This window comes from Vipera ursinii (genome assembly GCF_947247035.1).
Source record: "Vipera ursinii genome assembly, chromosome: 7".
Lineage (NCBI taxonomy): Eukaryota > Metazoa > Chordata > Lepidosauria > Squamata > Viperidae > Vipera > Vipera ursinii.
Window position 1 is genome coordinate 3261983 of NC_139521.1, and position 14669 is coordinate 3276651.

Sequence of the window (14669 nt, forward strand, 5' to 3'; positions counted from 1 at the left end):
CAAAAGCCCCCACTTCAACTGATGATAGAAGACATGATACATTCCCGGATTGGGAGGTGGGGTGGGGGTGGTGGAAAGGGGAGGGGCAAGAGGGAGGAAGAATATTAGGCGGAAACGCTCATCTGCTCTCAGGCTGAGTCTAAGAAATGGGGCAGCGATGGTGGGGTGAACAGATGGTGTCTATTTATGCTACTGTGCCTGGAAGGAATTGCCCAAGCTGACACGCACGCACGCTCGCACGCACGTCTGAGACTTCCCACTGCGTATCGAGTTAGTGAAGGTCCCCCCACGGATTCCACACTGAGCACTGCAATGCAGCTTTGCGGCTCTGCCTGACACCCTCAAACGCGTTCCCTTCCCGTCGGCGTGAGCAGAGCGCAAACACTGCCTTGCACTTGTGTGTACCTGCAGGACTCGTCCGCAGGGCCCTGCCCTCCCAGCCGATCTTGCACCTTCCTCTACCTCTCAGCTAAGGGACGTTTTCTGGCCGATAAGCACAGCCAAGGACAAGGCCTGGCCCCGGGAACGTTGTGGTTTTGGAATGAGTTCCCTTTGCGTTCTCAATGCTGGACTGGTAAGACACAGGGCCTGCCGACGCCGGTTTTTTTACGGAGGCATTATCAAATCTGCCATTGGCACCTCCGTAACTGTCTAGTTTGGCACAGCAACCAAACAGGACCGGGACAAATTTCAACGGATACCTAGGACTGCAGAAAACAAACAAACTTAAAAAAAAACAATTGCAACCAGCCTGCCTTCCATTGAGGACCTATATATTGTGTGGGTCAGAAAGAGGGCTGAGGAAATATCTACCGAGTCTTCACATTTTAGACACAAACTGTTTCAGCTTCTCCCTTCTGTGCGCTGCTACAGTGCACTGCATGCCAAAACAACTCGACACAAAGACAGTTTCTTTCCCCCGTGCCGTCACTCTGCTGAACACCTGATTCCCACAGCACTGTCTTGTGCCTAAAGATGTTTACCCGTGTAGTAGGGCTGCGTTGCTATTATCCTTCTCATCTTCTCATCTTCCCTACTACCTTCTCCTGTTGGTATCTTATGATTTATCATGTTGTTTGTATCTGATGATTAATGATTGTAACTATGACTTATGATTTATGACCTATCACTTTGTTGCTTGTATGTACACTGAGAGCTTCTGCACCAGAGACAAATTCCTTGTGTGTCCATTCACACTTGGCCAATAAAGAATTCTATTCTGTTCTGTTCTGTTCTTCTATATTTCTTCTCTTTTCTCTTCTCTTCTCCTTCTCTTCCATTCTACATTCTATTCTATATTCTATTCTATTCTATTCTCTATCCTATCTATTCATTATTGTATTGTATTGTATTGTATTGTATTGTATTTCTATTCTATTCTATTCTATTCTATTCTATTCTATTCTATTCTATTCTATTCTATTCTATTCTATTCTATTCTATTCTATTCTATTCTATTCTTCATTCCTCTATTCTATTCTATTCTATTCTATTCATTATTGTATTGTATTGTATTTCTATTCTATTCTATTCTTCATTCCTATATTCTATTCTATTCTATTCTATTCTATTCTATTCTATTCTATTCTATTCTATTCTATTCTATTCTATTCTATTCTATTCTATTCTATTCTATTCTATTCTTCATTCCTATATTCTATTCCATTCCATTCCATTCTATTCCTTAATTCTATTCTATTCTATTCTATTCTATTCTATTCTATTCTATTCTATTCTATTCTATTCTATTCTATTCTATTCTATTCTTCATTCCTATATTCTATTCTATTCTATTCTATTCTTTATTCTATTCTATTCTATTCATTATTGTATTGTATTGTATTTCTATTCTATTCTATTCTTCATTCCTATATTCTATTCTATTCTATTCTATTCTATTCTATTCTATTCTATTCTATTCTATTCTATTCTATTCTATTCTATTCTATTCCTATTCCTATTCCTATTCCTATTCCTATTCCTATTTCTATCTTATTTTCCGGGAAACCATCACACAGTCTCCCTGTGGAGGAGGAGGAGGAGGAGGAGGAGGAGGAGGAGGAGGAGGAGGAGGAAGAAGAGAAGGAGGATTGTGGGGTCCTTGGTGTTCTCTGAGTTTGCTTATTTTCTTGCAGATGTTCCATAACCCAAACTAGGTGACATCATCAGTGCTAGAAGGGAGGAGGAGGAGGAGGACTGTGGGGTCCTTGGTGCTCTCTGAGTTTGGTGGTTTTCTTGCAGACGTTTCATGACCCAAACTAGGTAACATCACCAGTAGCAACCAAGCTCCGATAGCACTAAGGCCCTCTCACCAAGACCTTGCCTTCAAACCTGTGTCCATGGATCAACACCTCGTCCCGTATCCCACCCTGGTTGTGTTGTGTACTGAGCACAAATCAGCTTCTCTGGAGAGCCCTTCCTGACGTCACCCCCCTCTGCCTCTGCCTTTCTAGTTATTCATACGCTCCCTGGCGAGTCATTCTTCTCCTGCCTTCTGCGGGGGAGCCATTCCTCCAACGTAGAGGATTGCATAAGCGCTTCTTACCCAAAAAAAAAAATGCCATCCCTCTGTTGCGGGGTTTTGCGCCGTTCCTCCGCCCCGGTTCGCTTCTCCTTCGGTGAAAAAGGCCGCCTGAGACGACAACCCCTGCACAATCCTTTGCGAGCTTTTCAAAGGACTCGGCAAGGGAGGGCTCTCCACGTACCGCGTTGGCAAGAAAAACGACAAAAGCTGAAAACCAAGCTCCCGCTGGGAACAGGAAAGCAAACGCTGGCACTTGGGGACAGGAGGCGCACGCAAGGCTTTGGGGTACCTGGAGTTTGGGCCCAGGACAGAGAACTGCTCATAGGTCAATACTTCAGGGAGAAAGTTTCTCTGACAACAACCGGAGATGTTTAAAGAAAAAAGAAAGAAAAGGAAAAAAAACATACCTCGGGCTCCCTCTGGAATATAACAACTCGACCGCCTTTGTCCCCCGTTGCTAATAATTCCCCTGTCTGGTTGAACTCAATAGTTGAAATAATATCAGCTACGGGGGAAAAAAAATAATAAGAGCAAATTACATTGATGCAGCCGGCGTCGATCCGAAATATTCCGCGCATTTGATAAGAGAATGATCAGATGCCCCCACAGAGCAGAAAATTATGCGACTGGCTCTTCTCTTCTTTTCTGGAGTAAAGACGAGGAGGGGGAGCGGTGGGCCCTTCTCCAAGGAGGAGGAACCACATCCCTTCAGGAGCAGGAGGACCGGTAGCTTGAACACTCTGGCCCATCCAGCTCTCCCGAGGGGGTTGATGCCAGCCAGTTCAGTCCAAAGCCCAGCTGAGACCCTGCAGTGACCATGAGGGGACTCGACTATACAAGACAGAACAGAACAGAACAGAACAGAACAGAAATTGGAATATAGAATAGAAATAGAAATAGAAATAGAAATAGAAATAGAATAGAATAGAATAGAATAGAGAATAGAATAGAATAGAATAGAATAGAATAGAATAGAATAGAATAGAATAGAATAGAATAGAATAGAATAGAATAAATAGAATAGAATAATAAAATGAAGAATAGAATAGAATAGAATAAGAAATAGAAATAGAACAGAACAGAATAGAATAGAATAGAACAGTAGAAAGAATAGAACAAAATAGAATAGAATAGAATAGAATAGAATAGAATAGAATAGAATAGAATAGAATAGAATAGAAATAGAAATAGAAATAGAAATAGAAATAGAAATAGAAATAGAAATAGAAATAGAACAGAATAGAATAAAACAGAAGCTTCTTCGGCTTCGACTGGATGGTGGGGAATGGAGGGATTTATACTCCTTGCAGACAGCCGGTCATTTGCATCCTTCTGTTGAGTCGTGGAGGCCGCTTGGAGGTTTGGTCTGTGTCCTCAGGGTCCGAGTGGCCTCAAGGACTCTCTAAAAGGATGCAAATGACCAGCTTTCTGCAAGGAGTATAAATCCTGCCGTTCCTCCACCATCCAGTCAGAAGCTGAGGAAGCTTCTGGGATGAGAAGTGAAACGTCTTCCAGGAAAAACACAGAGAGCCCAGTTTTTTCTTGGAAAAAAAGCACCTTTGGGACCATCCCAGTCATTAATGAAAATACGGAAGACCCCAAACTAATCTTTTTGCCTGTCGCAAGATGCTTTTCCCCTACTGGATGAGAAAGCATTGATGGACACTTTTCCAATACAAAGTCCAACCAACTGTACAGACACTCAAGTTCATTAGAGCGTTCATTTCTGGGCTAGGAAGCATCAGCAGCGCACTGGGGAGGAATTATCTGCAGAAAAGCAACTAAGCTCAGCTAATGCCAGCAACCGGACCTTCAAAGATTTTTTTTTTTAAATGCAGATTTTTTTTATCCTGCTATTTAAAAGCAGAGATGAACCGACTAAACTCTGCAACTGCTTTTGTCCACATTTCTGTGCATCTCCAGGGAATGCAACAACTCTTTCATTTGCTCCTGTGATGAAATGAGCAGAAAGGTGAACAACAACAAAAAAAAACCACGGCTATTGCGCTTCAGATAACTGTCAGGCTTTTATCTTTTATCTGATTTGTTTCTCAGGCTCTCAAATTACTCAGGATGACACCCTTCATTTGCAGAAAAGACGTTTGGGGCTTATACTTAGAAACTGCCGTGGGCTCATCTGGGTCACTCGCCTCCTGCAAAGCAAATTTTCAAGAAACGGGAAGTCTTATAAATCGCCCTCAGTGGCACAGGTTGTGGTTATCAGCATACAAGGAGGGATATCAAAATGCAAATGGACTCTAGGATCTGAACGTTCTCGGCTTCAGTGTCTACCTGCTTGGAGAAAAATTACAGAATTACAGAGTTCGGAGGGACCCCAGAGGTCTTCTAGTCCAGCCCCCTGCTCAAAGAGGAAACCCTGAAACCATTTCAGACAAACGGCTGTCCAGTCTCTTCTTAAAAGCCTCTAGTGATGGAGCACCCACAAGATCTGGTGGCAAGTTGTTCCGTTGATCAATGAAGGGACCTCAGAGGCCTTCTAGCCGAGGGGTCCCTAAACTATGGTCCGCAGTCTGCTACCGGGCTGTCCGGGCCCCAGGAATAGCTGGTGAGCCCCCCTACTCACGGTAACACCACCGCGTGTGCACTAGCAACCCTATTTGCGCATGCGTGCGGGCGCTAGAACTGCTGCCAGTGTCATCTGCATGTTGACAGCCACCTTGCGCCGGCGCCGGCACGCACTGTGTTCACGCAGCCCATTTGTGGGTGCGCATGGGCGCCCACGCGTGCACAGTGAGTGCACGCAGCCTGCTTGCACATGCGTACACACGCTAGCCCTGCCGTCGTGTAGGCGCCCATTTGTGCACGCATGCGCCAGGTCGCGCACGCACCCATTTCCTTGTTGCACCCTTTCCTCCTGGGCTGCCAAGCAGGAAACCGTATTCCTTTCCAGACAAGTGGCTTTTTTAAATCTCTTTTTTAAAAAAGCTCCAGGGTTGGAGCACCCACAACTTCTGGAGGCCAGTCGTTCCACCGGTTAACCCTTCACGCCGTCAGGAAATTAGGTTGCTTCTCTCTTTGATAAGCCTCTGCCCGCTGCTCTTGCCTTCGCCCGTCAATCAACATGGATCAACACCGAATTAACAACACTGAACAAAAACATTTTAAGGTAACAACTGGCATTCCAAGCAACCAAGTTAATTCATCAGGGGCCTTTTTTTTTTTTTTTGCTTACAAACTATTACCGGTATCAGATGACACCTTTGAGAAGAAAAACAGGCAAAAAGAAAAATATTGGAAGAATACAGGTAGTCGTTGAACTTACGAGAGTTCCTTTAGTGACCGCTCGAAGTTACAACGGCACGGAAAAAGGGGGCTTAGGACTGAGTTTCACACTTACGACCGTTGTACCATCCCCGGGATCCCGGGATCAAAATTCAGGGGCTTGGCAACTGACGCACATGTATCACTGCAGTGATTCACTTAACAGCTGTGGCAAGGAAGGTCGTAAAATGAGGCAAAACTCACTGAAGTGTCTCACTTAGCAACATAAATTGGCTCAGCTGCAGTCGTAAGTCGAGGACTAGCCGTAAACCCTGCTGTGAATCTCACGTATTTGAGCTACAAAAGGACAGGTAATGTCACTTATCTAAGCTTTGTGTTAAATTGGTAGGAAAAATACACGGCCGTAGATCAAGCCGTAGAGCCTTGGTGGAGCAGTGGGCTGGTGCCTCCTTAAGTAACCCCAGCTGCCTGCAATCAGTGCAGGTTCGAGTCCCGCCAGGCTCAAGGTTGACTCAGACTTCCATCCTTCCCAGGTAGGTAAAAGGAGGACCCAGATTGTTGGGGGCAATTAAGCTGACTTTGTAATAATGCCGCTTGGGGGTGTGTGTGAAAGCCCTAACAAGCAGGCATATACATAGAATGAAGGCTACTGCTAAGCTTGTAAGCCGCCCTGAGTCTTCGGAGAAGGGCGGGATATAAATGGAATTAAAATAAATAAATAAAATAAACGTTCCAATTTCCTGTGTGGTCCACAAAATAAGTACAAGGTAACTGTGCATTATGTTACCACACTGGTTAAAAAGTAGTGTTTCATGCCACTACCACTAGTGCTACTATTATACCACTAGTAATAGTAGTAACCGTATTGTGACCAAATGTTTAAGCTGATGTTTGCCTTGCAAAAATTTTTCCCCGGTTTCCTGATTTTTGATAAAAACAAAGAAATAAAAACCACCAAACTAGATTCCAATGAGAAGAATTATAATAGACATTAAGCCATTTTCGTAATCATTTCTCCCCCAACTGCTAACAAAATCAGAGGTAACCTCTCCCACACACTTGCCCGATGGAGCTAAAGAAAGAATCTTGTGAGAATTTTTGAAGAAGTGAAACCCAAGAGTTCTAAGCAGCTTCCGTTTTTCCAAGCTAATACAGCCATTTTTGATACTGGAGTGCTTGAGAGGCGATTCGGGTTTTTTTTTTCTGGAGCCGTAAGAAACGTTTTATGTGGGAACACAGCCCAGGATAACATGGGCAGTTTCTCAGTGTATATTTCCACATTACATTTGAGGCTTTCTCTCTACACCAGGGTTTCTCAAATTTGAAATATGTTGGGACTTCGACTCCCAGCATTGCCCAGCAAGCATGGAGATACGGCTGCACGGCCAGCTGGGGAATTCTGGGAATTGAAGTCCATCCACAAATTGTAAAGTGGCAACGGTTGATAAACATCGCTCTAGGCCAGGGGTAGGCAACCTCGGCTCTTTTATGACTCATGGACTTCAACTCCCAGAATTCCTGAGTCAGCATAGCTGACTCAGGAATTCTGGGAGTTGAAGTCCATGAGTCATAAAAGAGCCAAGGTTGCCTACCCCTGCTCTAAGCACTCTAAAAGGCCTGGGATCTGATGAAATTCAGCCCCAATTAATGACCACCCTCATTAAGTCTGGGGGACTAGATCAGCAGCGCATGGAAAGGTCTCCTTCGGACAAACTTGACATTTGGTGCAAATAACTGTGCTATCATTGAAAAATATTTTAAAAGGCAGAAGGGCAGAAATAGGTACCGTCGGAATTTTTTTTTTTTTTAAAAAAAGGAACTAAGTGAGGGGCATTTGTAAAAACGGAATGGGACAACTGGACACGGTCAACTCGCCACGGCCAACTCATCACAGCCAACTTGCTCCGACACAACTTGCCACGGCACAATGCAACAACTCAGTTTAATTGTTTAAAATCACTAAAACATGATTTTAATTTCTCTCACCCACCTTTCCTTTTGCCCCTCCTTTGGCATCCCTTCTTTAAATGATCCTACTCCGCCATTCCTTCCATATTAGTGTAACTCTAGTCCCGCAGCGCATTGTCCCGTGGTGAGTTGGCCGTGGCGATTCAGCAAGGGCAAGTGGGCTGTGATGAGTTGGCCATGGCGATTCGGCAACGTCAAGGGGGCTGTGATGAGTTGGCCATGGCGATTCGGCAACGTCAAGGGGGCTGTGATGAGTTGGCCGTGGCGATTCGGCAACGTCAAGGGGGCTGTGATGAGTTGGTCGTCGCGATTCGCCAACGGCAAGGGGGCTGTGATGAGTTGGCCGTGGTGATTCGCCAGTGGCAAGGGGGCTGTGATGAGTTGGCCGTGGAGATTCGCCAACGGCAAGGGGGCTGTGATGAGTTGGCCGTGGCGATTCGGCAGCGGCAAGTGGGCTGTGATGAGTTGGCCGTGGAGATTCGCCAACGGCAAGGGGGCTGTGATGAGTTGGCCATGGCGATTTGGCAGCAGCAAGGGGCCTGTGATGAGTTGGCCGTGGTGATTCGCCAGCGGCAAGGGGGCTGTGATGAGTTGGCTGTGGTGATTCACCAACGGCAAGGGGGCTGTGATGAGTTGGCCGTGGAGATTCGGCAACGGCAAGGGGGCTGTGATGAGTTGGCTGTGGCGAGCTCTCCTAGACTCTGTAGAAATGTGTGTGTGGTCTAACTCAAATGCCCATTTCTGCTTTCCCCATCTTGGTTCCTCAACCAGGGAAGGCTGGGACTGTGTGACCCCTGGCAAGCCCACAAGAGAACGGATGTGTGTGTATGTGTGTGCGCGCCCTAGAACAGGCTCCCCTGGACCTTCCTCAAGTCCCTCCGCCCAGCGGCTGGACTCCTTCCCACTCACCTCCAGAAGTGCTCTCTTCCGCAGGGGGTGGAGACTCATTGGCATGGCAGTGGAAGGACGCGTGCATGGCTGCCACCGCCCATGCTATGCCACTCCTGTGGAGAAAGAGAGGACCTCAATTTCCAGGGCTCCAAATCAGGACCTTTCACGGTGCAGGCACGTCAAATGGGGCAACCTCCCTCCAACCAAGGAAATGATGTTCTCCCCTCTCTGGTGGGAAGGATGTAGAACAGCTACTACTCCTACAAGGCTCCAGGTACCGGGACCGGATGGCCACGTCTCTGTATCCAGTGCGCAGGGTTGGAGGAAGGGAGGAAAAGAGGGGAGGACCATTCCCTGCCCATGGTCTGTTTCGTAACTCTTCCGAGTGCCAGGGATCAAGTCTCTAAATGGCTCTCCATTGCAGAACTGACCTGTTTTGCTCAGTGGAAGTAGGCAACAGACCGAACCCTGACCCTGACCCCAAACCCTAAAACTGACCCTGACCCTAACCACAACCTTAACCCCAACCTTAACCCAAACCCTAATCCCAATCCCAATCCTAACCCCAACCCTAACCCCAATCCCAATCCTAACCCCAATCCCAACCTTAACTCTAACCCCAATCCTAACCTTAACCCTAACCCCAATCCCAATCCCAAACACAACCACCTTAACCCCAATCCCAATCCCAAACACCACCACCTTAACCCCAATCCTAACCCCAATCCCAACCACAACCCTAACCACAACCACAACCTTAACCCTAACCCCAATCCTAACCCCAATCCCAATCCCAACCACAACTTTAACCCTAACCCTAACCCCAATCCTAACCCCAATCCCAATCCCAACCACAACCTAAACCCTAACCCCAATCCTAACCCCAATCCCAATCCCAACCACAACTTTAACCCTAACCCTAACCCAATCCTAAACCCAATCCCAATCCCAACCACAACTTTAACCCTAACCCCAATCCCAACCACAACCTTAACCCTAACCTTAACCCTAACCCAAACCCAAACCCTAATCCCAATCCTAAACCCAACCCTAACCCCAATCCCAATCCTAAACCCAATCCCAATTACAATCCCAACCACAACCTTAACCCTAACCCCAATCCTAACTCCAATCCCAATCCCAACCACAACCACAACCTTAACCCCAACCCCAATCCCAACCACAACCTTAACCCTAACCCTAACCCTAATCCCAATCCTAAACCCAATCCCAACCTTAACCCTAACCCCAATGCTAACCCCAATCCCAATCCTAACCCCAACCCTAACCTTAACCCTAACCCAAATCCCAACCACAACCTTAACCCTAACCCCAATCCCAATCCCAACCACAACCACAACCCTAACCCTAACCAGGCGCCCTTGGGCCTCTGGAAAAGGCCAGTGTTTGGCCATCTTCCTCCTTCCTGACTCTACCAGCATCCATGGCTGGGCTGGGCTGGGATCTTCATGCTTCCCAGGGACACGATCTAGGAGACGAAAATGGCTCTCTTCTCCTCTAGCTTCACCTTTCTCGTCCCTTTCTGCATTCACATCCGGACACCTCAAGTATCTCGAGTCTGTAGCTTCGACAAGTTGCTAGTCAAGAGTGACCCTGCAGTCACTGCACAACACAACTCTCGAAATCTTGCCTGTTTCTTCCGTTGGTCACCTTCCCCCAACAAAAACACGCCCACGCCCCTTTTAAAGAGAGCCAGCCGCGCCTTGCCTTGGGCGATGCCTTTGCTGCAATAAGCGCCCGACAGAGAACACTCAACATACCAACGTACGAAATAGACACGGATGACGGAACTAAAACAGCTGCGGCATAGCTTCCTGTAGCCAAGAAGTGAGGAAAGGAAAGAACATTATCCAAGGCCTGTTTCAAAGGCTTCCAAAGAGGAGGCTGAGTTCCCCCCAGACGCCTCTTCTGCTATGACGCTTGAACGGTGGTCAGAGTGCTTGGTTGACACTACTCGCTCGTAGTGTATCTTAAAGCCAGCGGTGGGATCCAGCCGGTTTTCACCACTGCTTCGGTGGAACCGGTAGCTAATTTTTTTGTTGCCGAGGCCCAGAATGGACTTCCGGAAGCAGCATCCACGCACAGAACCGGTTGTTCGCATATTTGAATCCCACCACCGCTTAAAAGCTATTGCTTCTCCCGCGAAGAAACACCTGGAGAAGGACTACGATGGTCTTCCAGTGGTTGGGAAATTACCGCCCCCACCAACGCACTAACTGAATAGAGTTCAAATGCCTAGGTCCATGGGGGCGAACCTATGGCACGGATGCCAAAGGTGGCACGCAGAGCCCTCTCTGTGGGCATGCACGCCGTCATCCCAGTCCTAGACCTTCAGCTGGGTTTTATATAACCTTTTCGCTTTAGGCCTCCGCCGCCGTGTGCAAAAAAAATAAAAAGGTTCAATCAATCAACTTCTCGGGGGGAGGGGGGGAAAGAAGATCTCGCAAAGTTGGAATTAATTGATAGAACTTTTTAGTCCCACCCAGTCTGCCGTTACCACTGCAGCCATGCCCACCCAATGGGCCACGCCCACCCAATGGGCCACACCCACCCAAAGGGGCATGCCCACCCGGCACCCGATGATACATAAGTGGGTTTTGGGTTGCAGTTTGGGCACTCGGACTCTAAAAGGTTCGCCATCACTGGCCAAAGAGTTTTCAGCTAAACTGTCTCAAAAAAATAACTATGGAGATTCTCAGCCATCCAGGTCATGTCTGTCCCCAAGGTGCTTTCTTTCCAAAGGCAACTGGAGATTGTTTTTCCTTGAAGACGTTTTGCTTCTCCTCCGCGAAGCTTCTTTACTTCTGACTGAGTGGTGGAGGACGGTGTTGTGATTCAGTGTCATCCTGTGCTCCCAGCAGCTGAGTCCAAGGAATCTGAGGAGGAGGTGTCAGAGGGAGGCTCTGATGCACTGCAGGACTCTCAGCCTGGCCCCTCCAGTCGTGTTCCTCATGAGGCTCAGCTGTGTGAGGAGGAGGGGTCGGACTCAGAGGAGTCACAGCTGAATCTAGACGCTAGAAGCAGAAGGCAATCCAGCAGAGCAGAGCAGAGAAAATCAATGAGGCAACTCAGTGAGAGGAGGAGAAGGCAGTGAGAAGCCACGCCTTGGGACAGATAATAAAAGGGGAAAGTGTGGGCGGGGCTGGTTGCTGAAGGCAACCGTTCGGAGACATTCTTTGTATGTTTGTTTATATTCATTTTTATTTTTCCATTTCTTCCACAAACAAATCAACAAATATATCGCAATACATAGATACATACATGTAAGTTTGGGTGCTGCTCGTCCATTTCCCCTTTCGCTGTATCCACACTCCTTCTCTCTTTCCTCTTCTCTACTTTCTTTCTCCCTTTCTCCTTTCTTTCCTACTTCCCTCTTATTTCTCTCCTCTCCTCTTTCCCTCACCACTCCCCTCCCGTTTCTCCCCACTTCTCCTCTTTTCCTCTAACTTACCTACTTCTTTCCCCCTCCTCTACTCTCTCTTCCCTCTCTCCTCTCCTTTCTTCCCTCCCATTCCTCTTCCGATGCAATTCAGGGGTAACGTCCGAGCAGCTCCTCTCCTTAGATTTTCAATATCTATATTAGGTATGATATTAATTTTCTATTACGTCAATATTTCTATAAATCTGACCTTCTCGGTATATACTTCTATAATTTTTTATACTACCTCTGGTCATGCAATACTGTGTCGCCTGGGTCTCCCTCCTTATCTCCTCATTTTTCTTCCATCTAAGTTAGTGTTAGCCGTCTTTTAAGTATATTCTCTTTGTCACCCACTCGTAAAATTTTCCCCAAATTTCATAATACTCTGACTCTGCCTTATCTTTAATTATCATTCTTAATCTATTCATTTCCGCACATTCCATTGGAGGAGCTCTGGAGGAGCTTTCAGTGCCTTCCAGTTTTGTGCAAACACGATCCCAGCTGCAGTGGTTATATGAATAATCAAATATGTGTTCTCTTTACTATGTTTCTCTGGTAAAATAATTTCTTCTCTTAGTTCTATACATTGTTGTATCATCTTTTCTATCCATGATCTGATTATGTTCCAATAGGTTTTAGCTTCTGCCCACGTCCACCACATATGATGGAAAGAGCCTGGTATTTGATGGCATTTCCAACATTTCATAGATCTGTCCTTAAACATTTTAGCTAGTCTTTCTGGAGACATATGCCATCTGTAGAACATCTTGTACATATTTTCTTTATACGCTGTCGCCATTGTCAGTTTGTAGTTTCTTTCCCATAATTGCTGCCATCTATCTAATTCAATCGTATATCCAAATTTTCTTGACCATTTTATCATTGACTCCTTAACTTGCTGCTCCTCTAATTCCCTATATAATAAGTAGCTATACATTTTTTTAAAATTCATTTTTCTTCAGTTCCCGTAAGTATTTCATCTAACTCTGTTCTCCCCAAATTAAAACCATCTCGTTCAGAGACATTCTAAGGGAATCCTGGTCTGTTCTTGATGCTTCTGTTTAACTCTTGTTTGTTGACTCATGTTTGATATTTTGATTCATTTATGGAAGGAAATATTCTGTTGCTTTTTTGTGTGAACTGTAAATAAATTTGGGTTGGGTTTTCTCCCAGCCTATTGACTGTAAAAAGGAAAAAAGGGTTGTCCCTGACACACAAACAGGGCCGGTCGTAGGCTGGAACAGAACAGATGGAAGGATTGATATTCCTTGCAGTCACCTGGTTATTAGTGCTCTGCCTGAGACTCCTTGGGGTCACTTGGAGGTTTATCTGAATCCTACATTACACCTCCAGCCCTCTCTCAATCGAGGGGGAGGGACAATCCTTTCCGCAGTTCCAAGAAGTTTCCACACCCACTTGCCCTATTCAGGGCACAGATAAACCTCCAAGTGGCCTCAACGATGCTCAGGACAAGTGCTAATGACCAGCTGTCTGCAAGGAGTATAAATCCTTCCATTCTCCACCATTCAGTCAGAATGGAAGAATCTTCCCGGAAGAGAAGCGAAACATCTACAAGGAAAAACAAAGTCCAGTTGCCTTTTGAAAAAAGCGCCTGTGCGTTTATCTCAAAAATATGGACAAATGCATTTCTGATGGTTCCCATCACGAGTGTCACGTTTCTTGCCGCGAGAAAATGAGCAAGGATTTATGATCTTGGCGGTAAGAATTCAGAAATCAAACTGTTGAACGTTTTCCCACAAAGATTGAAAGAGCTGAGATTCTGGGAGGGTTACGATTTTTATTTATTCAACCCCGGAGATTCGTCAGGGTTTTAAATCATCTGCTTATAACACCATTAATCAGAACATTAGAAACATTAACCTCTAACAATCACGTTACGATAATTAAAGGAATCTATGCCAAATGCATGACCCACTTTTAAGGAATATCCTCTGAAACCTTAAAAGGAGTATGAAGTAGATTTGACATTCCAACGAATGGAATAATCTGGAAAAAATTATCAAAATATTAAACAATGTCCACACGTTTTGGTACAGATGAGTCATTACCAATAAAAAAACAGAATACCATTGGCACGTAGCAATAATATTTGTCCTTTTCCAGCCTCTGTGATGTTCAAAATATCCTTAATTATCAATAATTCCAACATTGTTAAACAATCCTAGGCTGCATTAACAGAGGGATAGACTCAAGATCACGTGAAGTGTTAATACCACTTTACAAGGCCTTGGGAAGGCCACACTTGGAATACGGCATCCAGTTTTGTAAAAAAGATGTTGAGACTCTAGAAAGAGTACAGAGAAGAGCAACAAAGATGATCAGGGGACTGGAGGCTAAAACATATAAAGAACGGTTGCTGGAATTGGGAATGTCTAGTCTAATGAAGAGAAGGACGAAGGGGGACAGGATAGCAGTCTTCCAGTATCTCAGGGGCTGCCCCAAAGAAGAGGGAGTCAAGCTCTTCTCCAAAGCACCTGAAAGCAGGACAAGAAGCAACGGATGGAAACTAATCAATGAGAGAAGCAACCTAGAACTAAGGAGAAAATTCCTGACATTTGGAACAATTAACCAGTGGAACAG

General features: G+C 45.7%; 1 protein-coding gene across 4 annotated transcripts in view; it reads right to left on the minus strand.

Annotated features, from left to right (window-relative positions):
* PPP2R2C (protein phosphatase 2 regulatory subunit Bgamma) overlaps nt 1–14669 on the minus strand; it is a 31840-nt gene that overhangs the window by 10982 nt on the left and 6189 nt on the right. For 2 of the 4 annotated variants that reach the window (XM_083367693.1, XM_083367692.1), the window contains exons 2-3: nt 8645–8739; nt 2932–3029 (exon numbers count right to left, since the gene is read on the minus strand). In XM_083367693.1, the coding sequence (XP_083223819.1) occupies nt 2932–3029; nt 8645–8711 (165 nt within the window). In that variant the 5' untranslated portion in view covers nt 8712–8739. The remainder of the gene's footprint in view (nt 1–2931; nt 3030–8644; nt 8740–14669) is intronic. The other 2 variants (XM_083367694.1, XM_083367691.1) reach the window with 2 other exon arrangements.